This window comes from Mytilus galloprovincialis, chromosome 13, assembly GCF_965363235.1.
Source record: "Mytilus galloprovincialis chromosome 13, xbMytGall1.hap1.1, whole genome shotgun sequence".
NCBI lineage: Eukaryota > Metazoa > Mollusca > Bivalvia > Mytilida > Mytilidae > Mytilus > Mytilus galloprovincialis.
In genome coordinates, this window is record NC_134850.1 from 47,344,825 (window position 1) to 47,359,096 (window position 14,272).

Here is a 14,272-nt window from a genome sequence, read left to right on the forward strand (position 1 = left end):
GTATTGATTCTCGTTGATAAATAATATACAACAGTTACAGGTACATGTATCGATACTGGCTCTAGATCTAACAACCTTAAAAATATTACATTTGAAATAATAAACAAAATCGCAGTTAATTGAGGCTAAGAAATGTAGATAAATGTACTCCTGAATGTCTATTGTATTTCCTCTAGGAGTTGAGGCAGGGCTATTTTGCATAATTTGACTATACTTTACCTTCGCCCCCCTGTGTTTAACCTGACTTTTTTTAGCAGCTTCATTTACTGTGATAAGTTATAGCATATATATATATATATGAACTCTTTAGATCTTTTAGTCTAATACCTCCTTATTGACAAAACTTTAAATATTTCAATATGTTGAATTAAAGAATTGAAAAAAAATAATTGTCGCCTTTTTCTTCAGTAATATTGAACAGAACATCTTCATATCTCACTTGTAACTTGGCAGTGATGAGTTTTAAGATTTAAATGATTGTTAGATCTGTCAAACACCCATTTCCTGTTTACCGATAGGTTGAAATACGAGTGGGGATATGCTTATATTAGCACAATTGCATTTTTGCTATATTATCTAGCATGGCTAGTATAGTATGGGGTTTGTCTTCATTAATCTAATTCCAACTCTCAAGATTTTGTAGAAAAATAAGATTGAGCATTCATGAACATATCAATGGTACATACAGGTGGCAGGATTTTGAATTTTGTGATGAATTTGAATATCTTAAGAGACTATAGCTAAAGGTTCCAACACCGCTATCGCTCAGGTTAAAATATTTGTCTTAAAGGGCCAAATCACGATATATTCAAGCCCCCATGAATTATTTCTTAATTTTTACATGTATTCTATATATATATATGACAGCAAATTATTTATTTTCCAAAATTTTCTTCTTTATTTAGCATGTTTAGGTTAAAGTTGAAAAGCAGGAAATAGTATTGTTAAGTTTTTCCCCTCACCATGTTTTTTTTTTATATTTCTTATGAATTGTATCAGATATTGACCAACTTAGATAACATTAGCTTCAAATTTTAGCTATAGGACCACCTCTGATTTATTAAACAAGGCTTCAGTGTTCACTGGAACTGTTATCTAATATGTGACAGTAAGATCTTAGGTTGATGAAGGTCATGCACAACACTGTTACACTTGTACAGATATTTGGATTCTGATAATATGCAATGTAGATTGCAACTGAAATTTTTTGATCAAATTTTAAAAGTACAGTTGAATGTATATATATATTGTCTGCATTTTAATAGAATTTCTTAAATAATAACCTTTTCAAGAAAACCATATTTTGAGATACTAGTACATGTAGCTTTCAGACGCTGATCAATAGCATAAAAAAGGCTTTGGCCATTAATGCAGTTGAAATAATTAAAGTGGCAGCTATGCCTATATGTAACAATCAGCATTCTGTCTGTCTGTTCCTCACTCACCAGGGACCATCAAAGATTTTCTCTACACTAACTTCTCAGTAGCTAAATGATGACAATTTGTAATGTAGGTGTCAGACTCTTGCTTCCTGTTTTCCAATACTTTGAATTTCAAGTGATCCCAGTTGATATATGCTTATCACAACAATACATGCATTCTTGTTGCATTAAATTTTGTTTTTGCAGTAGATTTACAAAAACTCTGTTGTGAAAAGACATTCCACACAGTGTATTAAGTGTTTGAACTGATATGAATGAAGAAACTAATGGGTTGATTAAAAACATGTTTAATTTTGTTTACATTTGTCATGGCTGTACCTAGAATCTGAATTAAAGTAAATAAACTATTAGCAGTAAAATGTATTGATTGTTTTATGTGGTTTAAATAATTAAAACTGTTAATTTGGGTAACTGGATCTGTATTAAGTTTCTTTTTTTCTCTCTTAATATTTATAGAGAATATAAACAGAGAGAAATTACTTTTATAACTACAGTTGAAAATGGAGAGAATAGTGTAAATTCAGAAATTCTTTGCAATAGTGTGGGGAACATTTTGCAATAGGATATCTGGTTTCGAAAAAAAATAAAAACCCAGTTTTAATTCAAGGTTTTTATTTGTATGCAGTGTTTCCTGAAATTGCAATAATTGAACACAAATTTTTGTCCATTGTTAAAAAGTGGCAAGAATAAATCCTTGCAAACATTGTCTGAATTTAAATGATATTGTTTTAATTATAAGGAGATCACAATGTATAATGCTTCACATGTGATAAATTTAATTTCCTTAGTGCAGCAAGTTCAAGGGCTAAAAGAATATTGATACTGAGTCAGTGACAGTATAATAGAACATCTTGAGATACATGTATGTATTGGTTGCCCTGTCATTAATAGAGTATTGGTAAAAGAGATCATTAATTCAATGGCTTCACAACAAAACAGCTGAGACCAATGAAATAGAGTACAAAGATATTTTACTCATTGCATTAAAACTAGTTTACCAGGAAACTTCACAACCATTATACTATTGATGTTGGACATCATTTAAAAAACTACGATTTACTTCACCTAATTCCTTTGAAAGAAACTTTAATGAGGGTCCTTTTCTTGAACAGAACAATCCATAATAATGAATAAAATTGTAATATATTGCATCTTATGCTTATAATCACTAGGTCAGGGTGAGATCGACATAGCACTGAAACCTGAAAATTTAGGAATCAGGCTGTATTTAAAAACGATCAAATTACAATTTCAATTTGAAAGAAACAGGCCAACTGTACTATCAATTTTAGTATGATTTTATAAGTCCCTCTGACAGATACAGATGATGTTGCACTATGTTGAGCTTAAATGAAGGGGGTGGGGGGGATGTGGTAGTGGGCAGAACCTTTTTCATGATGTCAGGATCAGGTGTTTTTAAGCTTGGGATTTCGGATTGATCCTTTCGGGTTCCAGGAATTCTTTTTTCTTATTTTAGGATGTCAGGAAATTAGGGACATCAGGATCTCATGTTTTTTAGCTTGGGATTTCATGACCAGTTCAACTAATTAGTTAACAAATTTTCTACAGGCTTTTATACCAACTTTGGCAAAACCATGATATCGATCAAATAGATGTATTAACAACCTTTTAATTAGTTAACAAATTTTCTACAGGCTTTTATGCCAACTTTGGCAAAACCATGATATCAAATACATGTATTAACAACATTTTTTTTTATTTTCCTTAATAACAAAAAATGGTATGCAGCAACAAAAAATGAATTTGCAGTAGCTGTTTAGATTTTAATCCAGCTTAGAGCTTAAATTTTAAAATATTTTGAACAATATTTCATATTACATGTTGAATACTGTATAGCCAGTCAAGGTCGTAAATAACTTCCATTTGTTTGTGTTGTATTGCTTTTAAATTCCATATATATATATATAGTTTGGTATAATTACCTATAATTAATGATAAGAGCTATCAAAATCAGATAGGGGATTCAATTTTCTGTCTTATATCATAATGACATTTTAGTGGTTACAAGGCTTGTTATATAATTGAATATGACAAATACATTGTACATGTATGTATTGCCCAGATATGTCATGTCCAGGTCTACTACAAATTATATTGTTACACAAAGTTTCAGTTTTACCAATATTGCATAGCCCTGACTTTGAAACTAATATCTTTGTTTGATAAATTAGAACAAATTTGGTGAAAAAAGTACTTATAAAGTTATCAACAAATGAGAAAATTAAAAACAAATCTTAAAGCAGAAAAAAAACCAATTAACAATACCTCATCAGTCAAAGAAAAATCAACAAAAAGCGAAAAACAATGAAAAGACATTTAACAAACAGTACATCTTCAAAAGACTTCATACAAAACTAAAGACTGAGCAACATGTTCAATAGATATACGAAGATATGAGTGCCAATGAGTCAACTCTCCATCCAAGTAACAATTTATAAAAGAAAAACCATTATAGGTCAAAGTTATAATGGTCTTCAACACGGAGCCTTGGCACTTACTATTAACTGGGTAAGATGTCAGGTACTCTGGAAGGGTTAGGTGAAATGATTTCCTGTAACGATTGTAAACAAGAATTAGTAAAACATGGAAAGTGATCAATTTAACATGTCATAGCAGAAATAAAATGACTTTTTGTGTGGCACTAACAATCATGAATAATATTTTCCTTCTTTGCAGACTGGGTAAATTAGAAAAGAAAGTGTTTGTTGAAAATGGTGAAATGCCTCCATTGGTTCAAGATCTTCAAAACAAAGTGGAACATTTCAAAGAAAAATTACAGGTACTACTGTCGATTCATTAATTTCCTGGGTACACAATTTTGTGGGTTTTGTGGGTACAGGTTAACCACAAATTCAAATGTTCAACAAGTAACATATTTTCACTTTGTATGCAGAGATTGGCAAAACCACGAAATCAAATATCCTAGAAAATGCAAGTTTTCAGCAATCCACGATAATCGATACCCATGAAAATAAGTACATCCACAGTATATGAAGACATGTATATTTGTTATTGTGGTTTTACCAAAGTATAAAGCAAATAAAAGAAATTTGTTCATCTTTACCCACAAAATCAACCAAGTTTGTTATACCACTAATAATTAATCCACAGTATCGTAATATTTGCTATACTTCTTCAAAATATCAGTTATAAGGTTGTTGTGGATCTTTCTGCAGTAATTATTTATGTAAGTTAAATCTGACTTTTTATATTGAATGATACCAACAAAAGAATTGGCCAGAAGTTCTTGGATTTGACATTCTACATAAACCACACATGTTAAATAGTATAAACTGTTTACTCTTGAAAATGATATTTGTTTTAAGATGAACTGTTATTATCTTGTACAATTAGATATTTAATCTTAAAATTGTTTGTATGATTGAATACTAAAATTCCAAAGAGTCCAAACCTTGACATTATTACATTCCAATGATAAAAACGTTGAAAATCAAAACAAATATTTTTTTATTTATATCTGTGTCACAGACAACTACAGATATGTTATAATTGTCATAATCACAATACAGTCTTCATTCCTCAAAAATGAAAATCATGGAAAGAGACTTTAACTTATCGCTAAAGGTATTCTTAGATCTTCTTACAAAGAGTAATATATAACATGTACATGTAATAGTAATTTAACTATTTAAGCTACAGCTAGCAGAGTATAATGTGAACCTAAGGCCTAAAATAAAATATTGTTTGTTTCCTCAATCCTGACCGACCTTCCAAAAACAGCCCAACTCATAATATTTTATTGTCAAAACTAAGTCAAATATTATTTTATTCATTTCCAATTTTCAGGCTTGCAGGATCGACCATTATATGTTCAAGCTTTATGTAAAAAATAAAATTATTTCCCTACTTACCTACCTACATCTGGCTTGGCAGTGTCGGGATTGGTGAAACAAACAATATATTAATATAGGCCTAACATATCAGGAATACAATTCATAAGTTTCTAGAATATACACTGCCACACAGGAAATCATTGATTTGATACAACACACAAAATTTGGAATCATGGCTATAATACAATATACACAATTCAAAAGTTTTATAGAATGTTCACTACAACATATTATAGAAATCTCACTATAAACAAAACACTCAATTTACACATACATATTGCTGCACAAATATGATTTACAGACTGCATCTGCATCTCTCAAGCTGCTTCCCAATATTAATAGGATATGAAAATTGATATGCGTGACTTTTGTTCAAGTTTTGGATGAAGACTAAATAGGTTTGTCATGTATCTTGAAAGGAAACTCTTATATATCATGTATATGACTTTTTTTGAGTTTAGCTGTCTGAGAGTGCAGTACACCAGTTATCTGTTTTTTTGTTCTAAGATTTTTGATTGTGAATTATACTTAACAGGAATTTAAGTTCCTAACTTTGACCTGTTGAGAATAATATTAAAAGATTCAATAAGTTAAATAACAATGTATAATTGATGTGAAAGAGATAAAAAAAAAATAAATTATAAAATATTTTTTTAGTTAATATAAACACACTTTGGTTTGTCATCTCTCTATAAAGGGCAACTTTAATACTTAAAAAATAGAAAAAAACATGTCAATCAAATTTTTGTTGTGATCAGACATACTTTTGGTTATTTATTAAATCTCTAGGAAAAAAGTGATTGAAACATGAGTCAGAGATATATTTTTCTTTTGTGTAACAAACTTATTAAAGGTTATAGGTAAAACGTAAAATATAATTAGGTAATTGATAAAAGCCCAAGACTTTACAAATGTCAATACAAATTTATTGAAATTTATTACATACCAGTTACAAAAATAAAAACAAGAATGAAAATGGGGAATGTGTCTAAGAGACAACAACCCGACCAAAGAGCAGACAACAGCTGAAGGCCACCAATAGGTCTTCAACACAGCAAGAAAATCTTTTGAAATTGAATATTCCTGATAATGCACTAATTGAAACTTTAATGTAATATATTTGTTATTGTTTTGTTGAAAGTGACTTTTTATTCCATTAGGCTCAATCACCATTGACAAGATTGACACATTATTTTTTACATCAATGTCAGTTTAATACTGTATTACTCTGTAAAGTATTCTTTAGAAAATGTCGAAAAGCAGCATGGAATATTTTTTGAAGTTAAATTGATGCTTTTGAATGGGGACAGATATGGTTTGAACCCTCCTCCTTTTAAAAATGACTGGATCCCACTGTATAGAGAAAACTGTCTTGTATTTTAAGCTTGGCCTATTTAGGTTTTACTGAAGGGAATTTTTGTTGTGTTTAAAATGGCTACATGTGGTACCCATGATGTCTGTGTCCACTTCTTCTCCGAAAATTTCTTATTTAAATTCAATGAATATTAACAAAAAAATGCCTTTGTGCACCTCCTATTTTGTTTTCCTATCTCAATAATTTTTGAGTTTCCTTTTGCAAATTATAGATTTTGTCATTGCATTATGTGGGGTGAAGTTACTATTGTGTAAACATCATGTAAACATTGCACTGATGAAGTTAATGTGCATCTCTAAAACATATTTATTAAAGTGCACAGCTGTCAATTGAGCTGCAATGTATAATTAAGATTTACATTGAAGAATCAAAAGATTAAATTGAAGTCAAATTATCTGTCTGCAAACCAGTTATTGAGTAAATTATATTCTTAAAATTCATTAATAAAATTGTCAGACTACACTTCTTTGAGAGTACTTCATCTGCAAACAGTCTATTTATCTAGCAGCAGAACTTTCACTTGCAATTTCGTAAGATGGTCTTGTGTAAGGTTTGTTTTATTGAATTTCTGAATTATCGTCAATGAATCTTAATTAAATATTTGCATAGCTTTTTGGCGGCATAAGTAGGAGTCCAAACTTGTATGAGGATATATCAATAAACGTTTTCAAAGCGCAAGTTTAAGGAGTTTGATATTGACATAATTATTTTTCATTACAATAGGAAATTAACGATTACGAATACGTAATTTTAATTTCAGAGCGTAGACCACCTGAGCTGGTTAGGATTAACAAAAGAGATATCCAGTGGGACTTCATTACAACCTTTCTGGGATAAACAACAATCCATACGAAAAACAGAAGAGCATAATAGAAATGTGTTTGAAAAGTTCAGAAAAATGCTGTGAGTATCTTGACATGTCAGTGTAAAGAGTGCACTAATGTCACAGTGTAAAGAGTGCACTAATGTCACAGTGTAAAGAGTGCACTTCTTCAAAATTATCAGCAAGCCTAGAGATACTATGTATATGAATGAAAGGTAAACAATACTTCCCCCGTACATTTGATTTAGAATCATAATCAACTAGAAATTGCATTGTAGATTTTTTGAAAATAATTAGGCGAAGCAACTAGAGAAAATTTATTTCATGTGATGTGAGACAAATGTGTATCGTACATAAAAACACAATTAGTCCAGTGAATCTAGCATAAATTTGACCCTAACCTTGAAGTAATTGCAACAGAAGATTTTTAAGTTTTAATCTTTAGCATTATACCCAAAATATACATAGAAAAAAGTCCCATAAAATCTAATTTGCGGAAAACTAAAAAAATCATGATAGAGGAGATAACTCTGCAAAAAAGGTAGAAATATAAAAAAAATTAAAAACCAATTGTTCAGAGAACAATTGAAGGTCTTTCCACCAATAAGGATCTATTTTGATATGAAAATATTAAAATTCAGTTGAAAATGTCAGTTCCTATGGCTTAATGATGTATAAATATGAATTTTGAGCAAAGGTCAAAATCTAGAACGTCAAATTTACTGATGACCTTGACCTATATTTCAAGGTCATAAACCAGGGACCCCAAATAAAAAGACCCTAGGTCTGTAATATGTATAGTTAATGAGTTATATCACTTTACGTTTAATTCTTAATATAGGAGGGGCAAAAACTCCCATTTTATGTCTACACACCCTTTTAACCAAAATATATAAGTTACGACATGTCGCAACTAACAATTTAGTAAAAATAATTTGTCGGTATCTTATAAGGTTAATGAAAATTAGTGAAAATAGGCCAAAATCAAAATTTAGAATATGACCTTGACCTTTGACCTTTACCTAATTTTCATTTTTTGGACCAATGATATCAAAACAAAAGACCCTAGGTCTCTATCACTTATGGTTTTCCAGTTTAAAATACATTTCAAAATTTCAAATACAAAAGGGGAACTAACTCTCATATGGAGTCTCTATACGGCTTCGGTCAAAATAAAACAGAACATCCTGAGGATGTAACGAGCAATTTGGTAAAATAAATTTGTCGTAATCTTTTATGGTTGCGAAGGAGTAGTGACCACAAGAAAAACAGTGTTTTGGGAGATAACTCTTACAACGTAAAGTATTTGGTTACGCAGTGGTCAGTTTTAAAAGTGCATACGCTTTACGATATCATATTCCAAATATCTAAGCGACATCTTTTGAAACATCAATACTACGCAAGAAAAGAATTAGGCGGAAGAATAATAAAAAAAAAATATAAAGCAATTGTTTTGAAAACAATTGTTAGGCAGTCTTTCCTCTCTGATGAATGGACAATTGATTTTTTTGATTTATTGATTTGGAAAAAGGGGCGGGGGGGGGGGGGGGGGGGGGGTGGTATTTGTTTGTTTGTTTGTTTTTGTAAAGGGTCTATATTATTTAGTTACCGGAGAAGTTTCATGTTTAGTTTGGAAAGTTTTTCTTTTATTTTAGATACAGCGCGCGCGCAAGATTGAGGAGACATCACGTGACGCGGGTTTATATTAAGAAAAACTTAGTCTTTTTATTTCTCTTTAGGTCGGGACGTTAAACAGACAACATGTATAGAGATGGAATGCACACAATGTAATTTCTTTTGTCATTGTAGGAAATTGACATTTTGATGAAAGTTCACAAGCAGTGCATGTTTTGGATTTAATTGATCCGGTATAACTTTAAAACACATTTAATGATTATTTTTTGATAATGTCCATTTTTCAGCACCTGTTTGTAACACAGATTAGTATTTCAATCTCGGAGCGGACATTTTATTGTAGGTTTTTACTGAGATTGACGGACCTAGCAAGCGATTTTTACTGCATTGCCATTTCTTTTTTCTAGGAAAAGTCTTGAGAGATATCTGCAAAAAGTTTTTTTATGAACCTTCAGTACATGTATGCCCTGCTGACTGCAAATTTTCAGGTCGATTGGACTTGTAGTTTCAGAGAATATGTGGATTTTTTTTCAGAAGAGACGTAAGAACAATAATAAAATAAAAATTTTCTTGAATAATTGAGAGTTTGTTCCTTCAATAAACTGTCATAAATAAACAGTCATACATATTGATTGATTGATTAGTTGGTTGATTGATTGGTTGGTTGGTTGGTTGATTAAACACGTTTCATAGGGTCACTTAGAAGAAGGGGAAAAAGACCTCAAGAGACCTTGCATCCCGTATTAAACGCATGACACGGAAACATACATTAAGTGATTGATTGGTTGGTTGGTTGGTTGGTTAAACACGTTGGTTAAACATGTTGGTTTAACACGTTGGTTAAACACGTTGGCTGGTTAAACACGTTTGATAGGCTCAATTTAAACAAGCGAAAAAAAAACCATCTTGGATCCCGTATTTAACACATGAAACGGAAACATGCATTGATTTATTTATTGGTTGGTTGGTTGGTTGGTTAAACACGTTGGTTAAACATGTCGGTTAAACACGTAGTTTAAACACGTTGGCTGGTTAAACACGTTTGATAGGCTCAATTTTAACAAACGAAAAAAAAACCATCTCGGATCACGTATTTAACACATGAAACGGAAACATGCATTGATTGATTGATTGGTTGGTTGGTTGGTTAAACACGTTGGTTAAACACGTTGGTTAAACACATTGGATAGGCTCAAAATTGGATCCCGTATTTAACACATGAAACGGAAACATGCATTGATTGATTGATTGATTGATTGATTGGTTGGTTGGTTGGTTAAACACGTTGGTTAAACATGTTGGTTAAACATATTGGTTAAACACGTTGGTTAAACATGTTGGTTAAACATATTGGTTAAACACCTTGGTTAAACATATTGGTTAAACACATTGGCTGGTTAAACACGTTGGATAGGCTCAATTTAAACAAGCGGAAAAAAAACATCTTGGATCCCGTATTTAACACATGAAACGGAAACATGCATTGATTGATTGATTGATTGATTGATTGGTTGGTTGGGTGGTTGGTTGGTTAAACATGTTGGTTAAACACGTTGGTTAAACACGTTGGCTGGTTAAACACGTTAGATAGGCTCAATTTAAACAAGCGAAAAAAAACATCTTGGATCCCGTATTTGATACATGAAACGCAAACATGCATTGATTGATTGATTGGTTGGTTGGTTGGTTGGTTGGTTGGTAGGTAAGTTGGTTAAACACGTTGGTTAAACATGTTGGTTAAACATGTTGGTTAAACACGTTGGTTAAACACGTTGGCTGGTTAACACGTTAGATAGGCTCAATTTAAACGAGCGAAAAAAACCATCTTGGATCCCGTATTTAACACATGAAACGGAAACATGCATTGATTGATTGATTGATTGGTTGGGTGGTTGGTTGGTTGGTTGGTTGGTTGGTTGGTTAAACATGTTGGTTAAACACGTTGGTTAAACACGTTGGCTGGTCAAACACGTTAGATAGGCTCAATTTAAACGAGCGAAAAAAAAAACATCTTGGATCCCGTATTTAACACATGAAACGGAAACATGCATTGATTGATTGACTGGTTGGTTGGTTGGTTAAACACGTTGGTTAAACACGTTAGTTAAACATATTTGTTAAACATGTTGGTTAAACACGTTTGATAGGCTCAATTAAAACAAGCAAAAAAAGAAGAGACCTTGAATCCCGTATCAAACACATGAAACGGAAACATTGATTGATTGATTGATTGATTGATTGATTGGTTGGTTGGTTGGTTGGTTGGTTGGTTGATTGGTTGGTTGGTTGGTTGGTTGGTTGAAATTCAAACACACATAAAACTGTTTAAATAGTGCCAAAACCACATAATTTGATGACCTTTGACCTTGTGACCTTCGTCAAGGTCATTGCTCCACAAGGTCATTGCAAAAGACCCTATGGGTCAAGGACCTTTGTTTAAGAGTTTTGCCTAAATATGGCTTTTTAAAAACCATCGATGGGAGTTATGTCCCTTACATGATGGTAAAATCAATATAGTCATAATGTAAAAAAGTTGGCCCTTGAAGTACTTAACATTTTTCACTGCTTAAATTTTCTGTATCTATAACCATTCAAGAATTATAGGGAAATCAAAGACATATGAAAATCTAAAATATGACCTTGACCTTTGACCTTGACCTAATTTTCTAAGTTAGGAATCAGGGGACTCAAATAAAAACATTCCAGGGTTATACGGTTAACGGTTTATGAGTTAAAAAAACATACCGACAAATTTATTCCGTAAAGATAGATAACTCCTATAAAATTTCATCGAATCGCTTCGATCCAAATTAGCCAAAATTTTCTGAGGATGTAACGAACAATTTGTAAAAAGAATTTTGTCGCTATCTTTTTTTGTTACGAAGGAGATGCACACACATGATAAACAGTGAATAGGGAGATAACTCTTACAGAGAAAATTGTTCGTCTTAGCAGGGTGAAATTTAAAAGCGCATAAACTATACGATACAATATGAGAAATATCTAAGCGACATATTGCGAAACAAACATTTATCGCAAGAACAAAAGTTGGCGGAAAAAAAAAAAAAATAATAATAATAATAATCAGAACAAATACAATAAGTCTTTCCACAGAAAAGTGGAAAGACTTAATGATACAAAATTATAACTTTACCGGTTCTAGTCAACAGAATGTATTGATTCTTGATATTTTAGCTGGCTTTAGAGTATAACAATCAACTCTAAAGGTGTTTTCAAAAATCAATCAAAAACTGACCAAAAAAAAAAACATTTTTGTGGGGTTATCTCCCTTTCCAATGTTGATTTCGGTAAGAAATTAAAAATGCTGATTTTGAGTTTTCCTCAGGTTAGATTTTATGAGACTTTTTTCTGGGGGATAAACGCTATAGATTAGAACTAAAACTTTTTCTGTTGCAATTAGTTTGAGGTTCAAACTTAGTTTGACTGACTTAATCACATTGACAAGATGTAACGATCATGTAGTGCTCTTTGAAGTGTTTTGTAAACTGTTGCTGGCCCTCTATAGTTGTTGTAATGGTATTATAATGTGTGTACCTGTTCAACTTATGATTTTCTACGTACTGTTGGTACCTTCTGCATTATTTTATCAATATCAACTGTCAAATCAACTGTTATGTGCTTTCAGTCATTTATTTTGGACTCCAATTATAACAGTATTACAGTTTACATCAAAAGTCAATAGAAGCCAAAAGTATTGAACTGATTGATGAAGATGAATTGGATTTCAATTAACACTTTTAGAAAGTAATTATTGGTATTCAAATAAATGTCAGTTGGTCTTACTGGGATGAAGTATGAAAGGGACTGGTTACTAACTTGTACTGGTTCTAGCCAAGGATTCTGTTGTTGCGTATTGGAAGTGTAATCACTTTATGACAGTCAGGGGTGCTAATGTTAATAAAATATGTATAAAAAATTTTGGAAGTTCTCACACCAACATATATAATGCAATATTTAAAGTTCAATTATATTTGATAATTTACAAAAACCTTGGGAAGTGAAACAATATTGATCATGTTGATATAAACAAGAATTTCTGTTTTGAACAATAGTAGATAAAGTTTTGGTGTTTTTTTGTTGTTAGATAAATGATTTAAGAGAATAATATCGGCCAGCATACAAACATGATAAATACATATATGTAGAAGCATAAAACATCATAATATAAAAAAGAAGATGTGGTATGATTGCCAATGAGACAACTATCCACATAAGACCAAAATGACACAGACATTAACAACTATAGGTCACCGTACGGCCTTCAACAATGAGCAAAGCCCATACCGCATAGTGAGCTATAAAAGGCCCCGATAAGACAATGTAAAACAATTCAAACGAGAAAACTAACGGCCTTATTTATGTAAAAAATGAAAGAAAAACAAATATGTAACACATAAACCTTTGTTTAGGATTCTGTTGTACTGCCATGCTGGGAAGGACAGGAGGGGTGGGGCTCTGGTAAACTGGTTTACTTCTGTCCTTTTGTAGGACAGTCAAATGAAATATTTATAGAATTTTCCTTAGAAACTATGAATCAGAGTTTTCTACAATTTGATATTAAACTTCATGTGAGCATACTATATTTACATGATGCCTTTTCACATGAATCACTGATGTGCTAATACCTAATACTAATATATTCTAAATGATAATGGCTATTGTGGCATTGTCACTCATACTATATCTTCCTTTATCTATATATAAAACTGGTGTGGAATTTTTCTCAGGAACTATAAATAAAAGCTTCCTGAAATTAAACATCGGTTTTCAAGAGAGCAAAATACACCATTTAAGGCCTTTTTTCATACAATAATTTATTATAATTCTGGTGTGGTATCATATGTAAATTTAAACCATATCGTGCAGAACAGAAAAATATAACAATGTTTAAAACTTTCATACGTTTAGTACTTAAAATACTGAAATTTTGAATTACATGTTAGTTTGTTCTAAAGCATAGTGCTTTACATGAGTTAATGAACAGTAAAATCCAATCCTATTTGTTGTGACTTTTCTATCAGAAGTTAAGCTATGATTCTTGCATCATACATCATGAATTCATCAGTGTGTTGACAGGGCTGACAATTGTCTTTAAAGCTTT

At 31.5% G+C, this 14,272-nt stretch overlaps 1 protein-coding gene across 3 annotated transcripts in view; it reads left to right on the plus strand.

The window, feature by feature from the left end:
• Positions 1-14,272, plus strand: part of LOC143056721 (high affinity cGMP-specific 3',5'-cyclic phosphodiesterase 9A-like) — a 68,364-nt gene that overhangs the window by 18,695 nt on the left and 35,397 nt on the right. For all 3 annotated transcript variants that reach the window (XM_076229873.1, XM_076229874.1, XM_076229872.1), the window contains exons 4-5: positions 4,140-4,242; positions 7,453-7,595. In XM_076229873.1, coding sequence (XP_076085988.1) covers positions 4,140-4,242; positions 7,453-7,595 — 246 coding nt within the window. The remainder of the gene's footprint in view (positions 1-4,139; positions 4,243-7,452; positions 7,596-14,272) is intronic.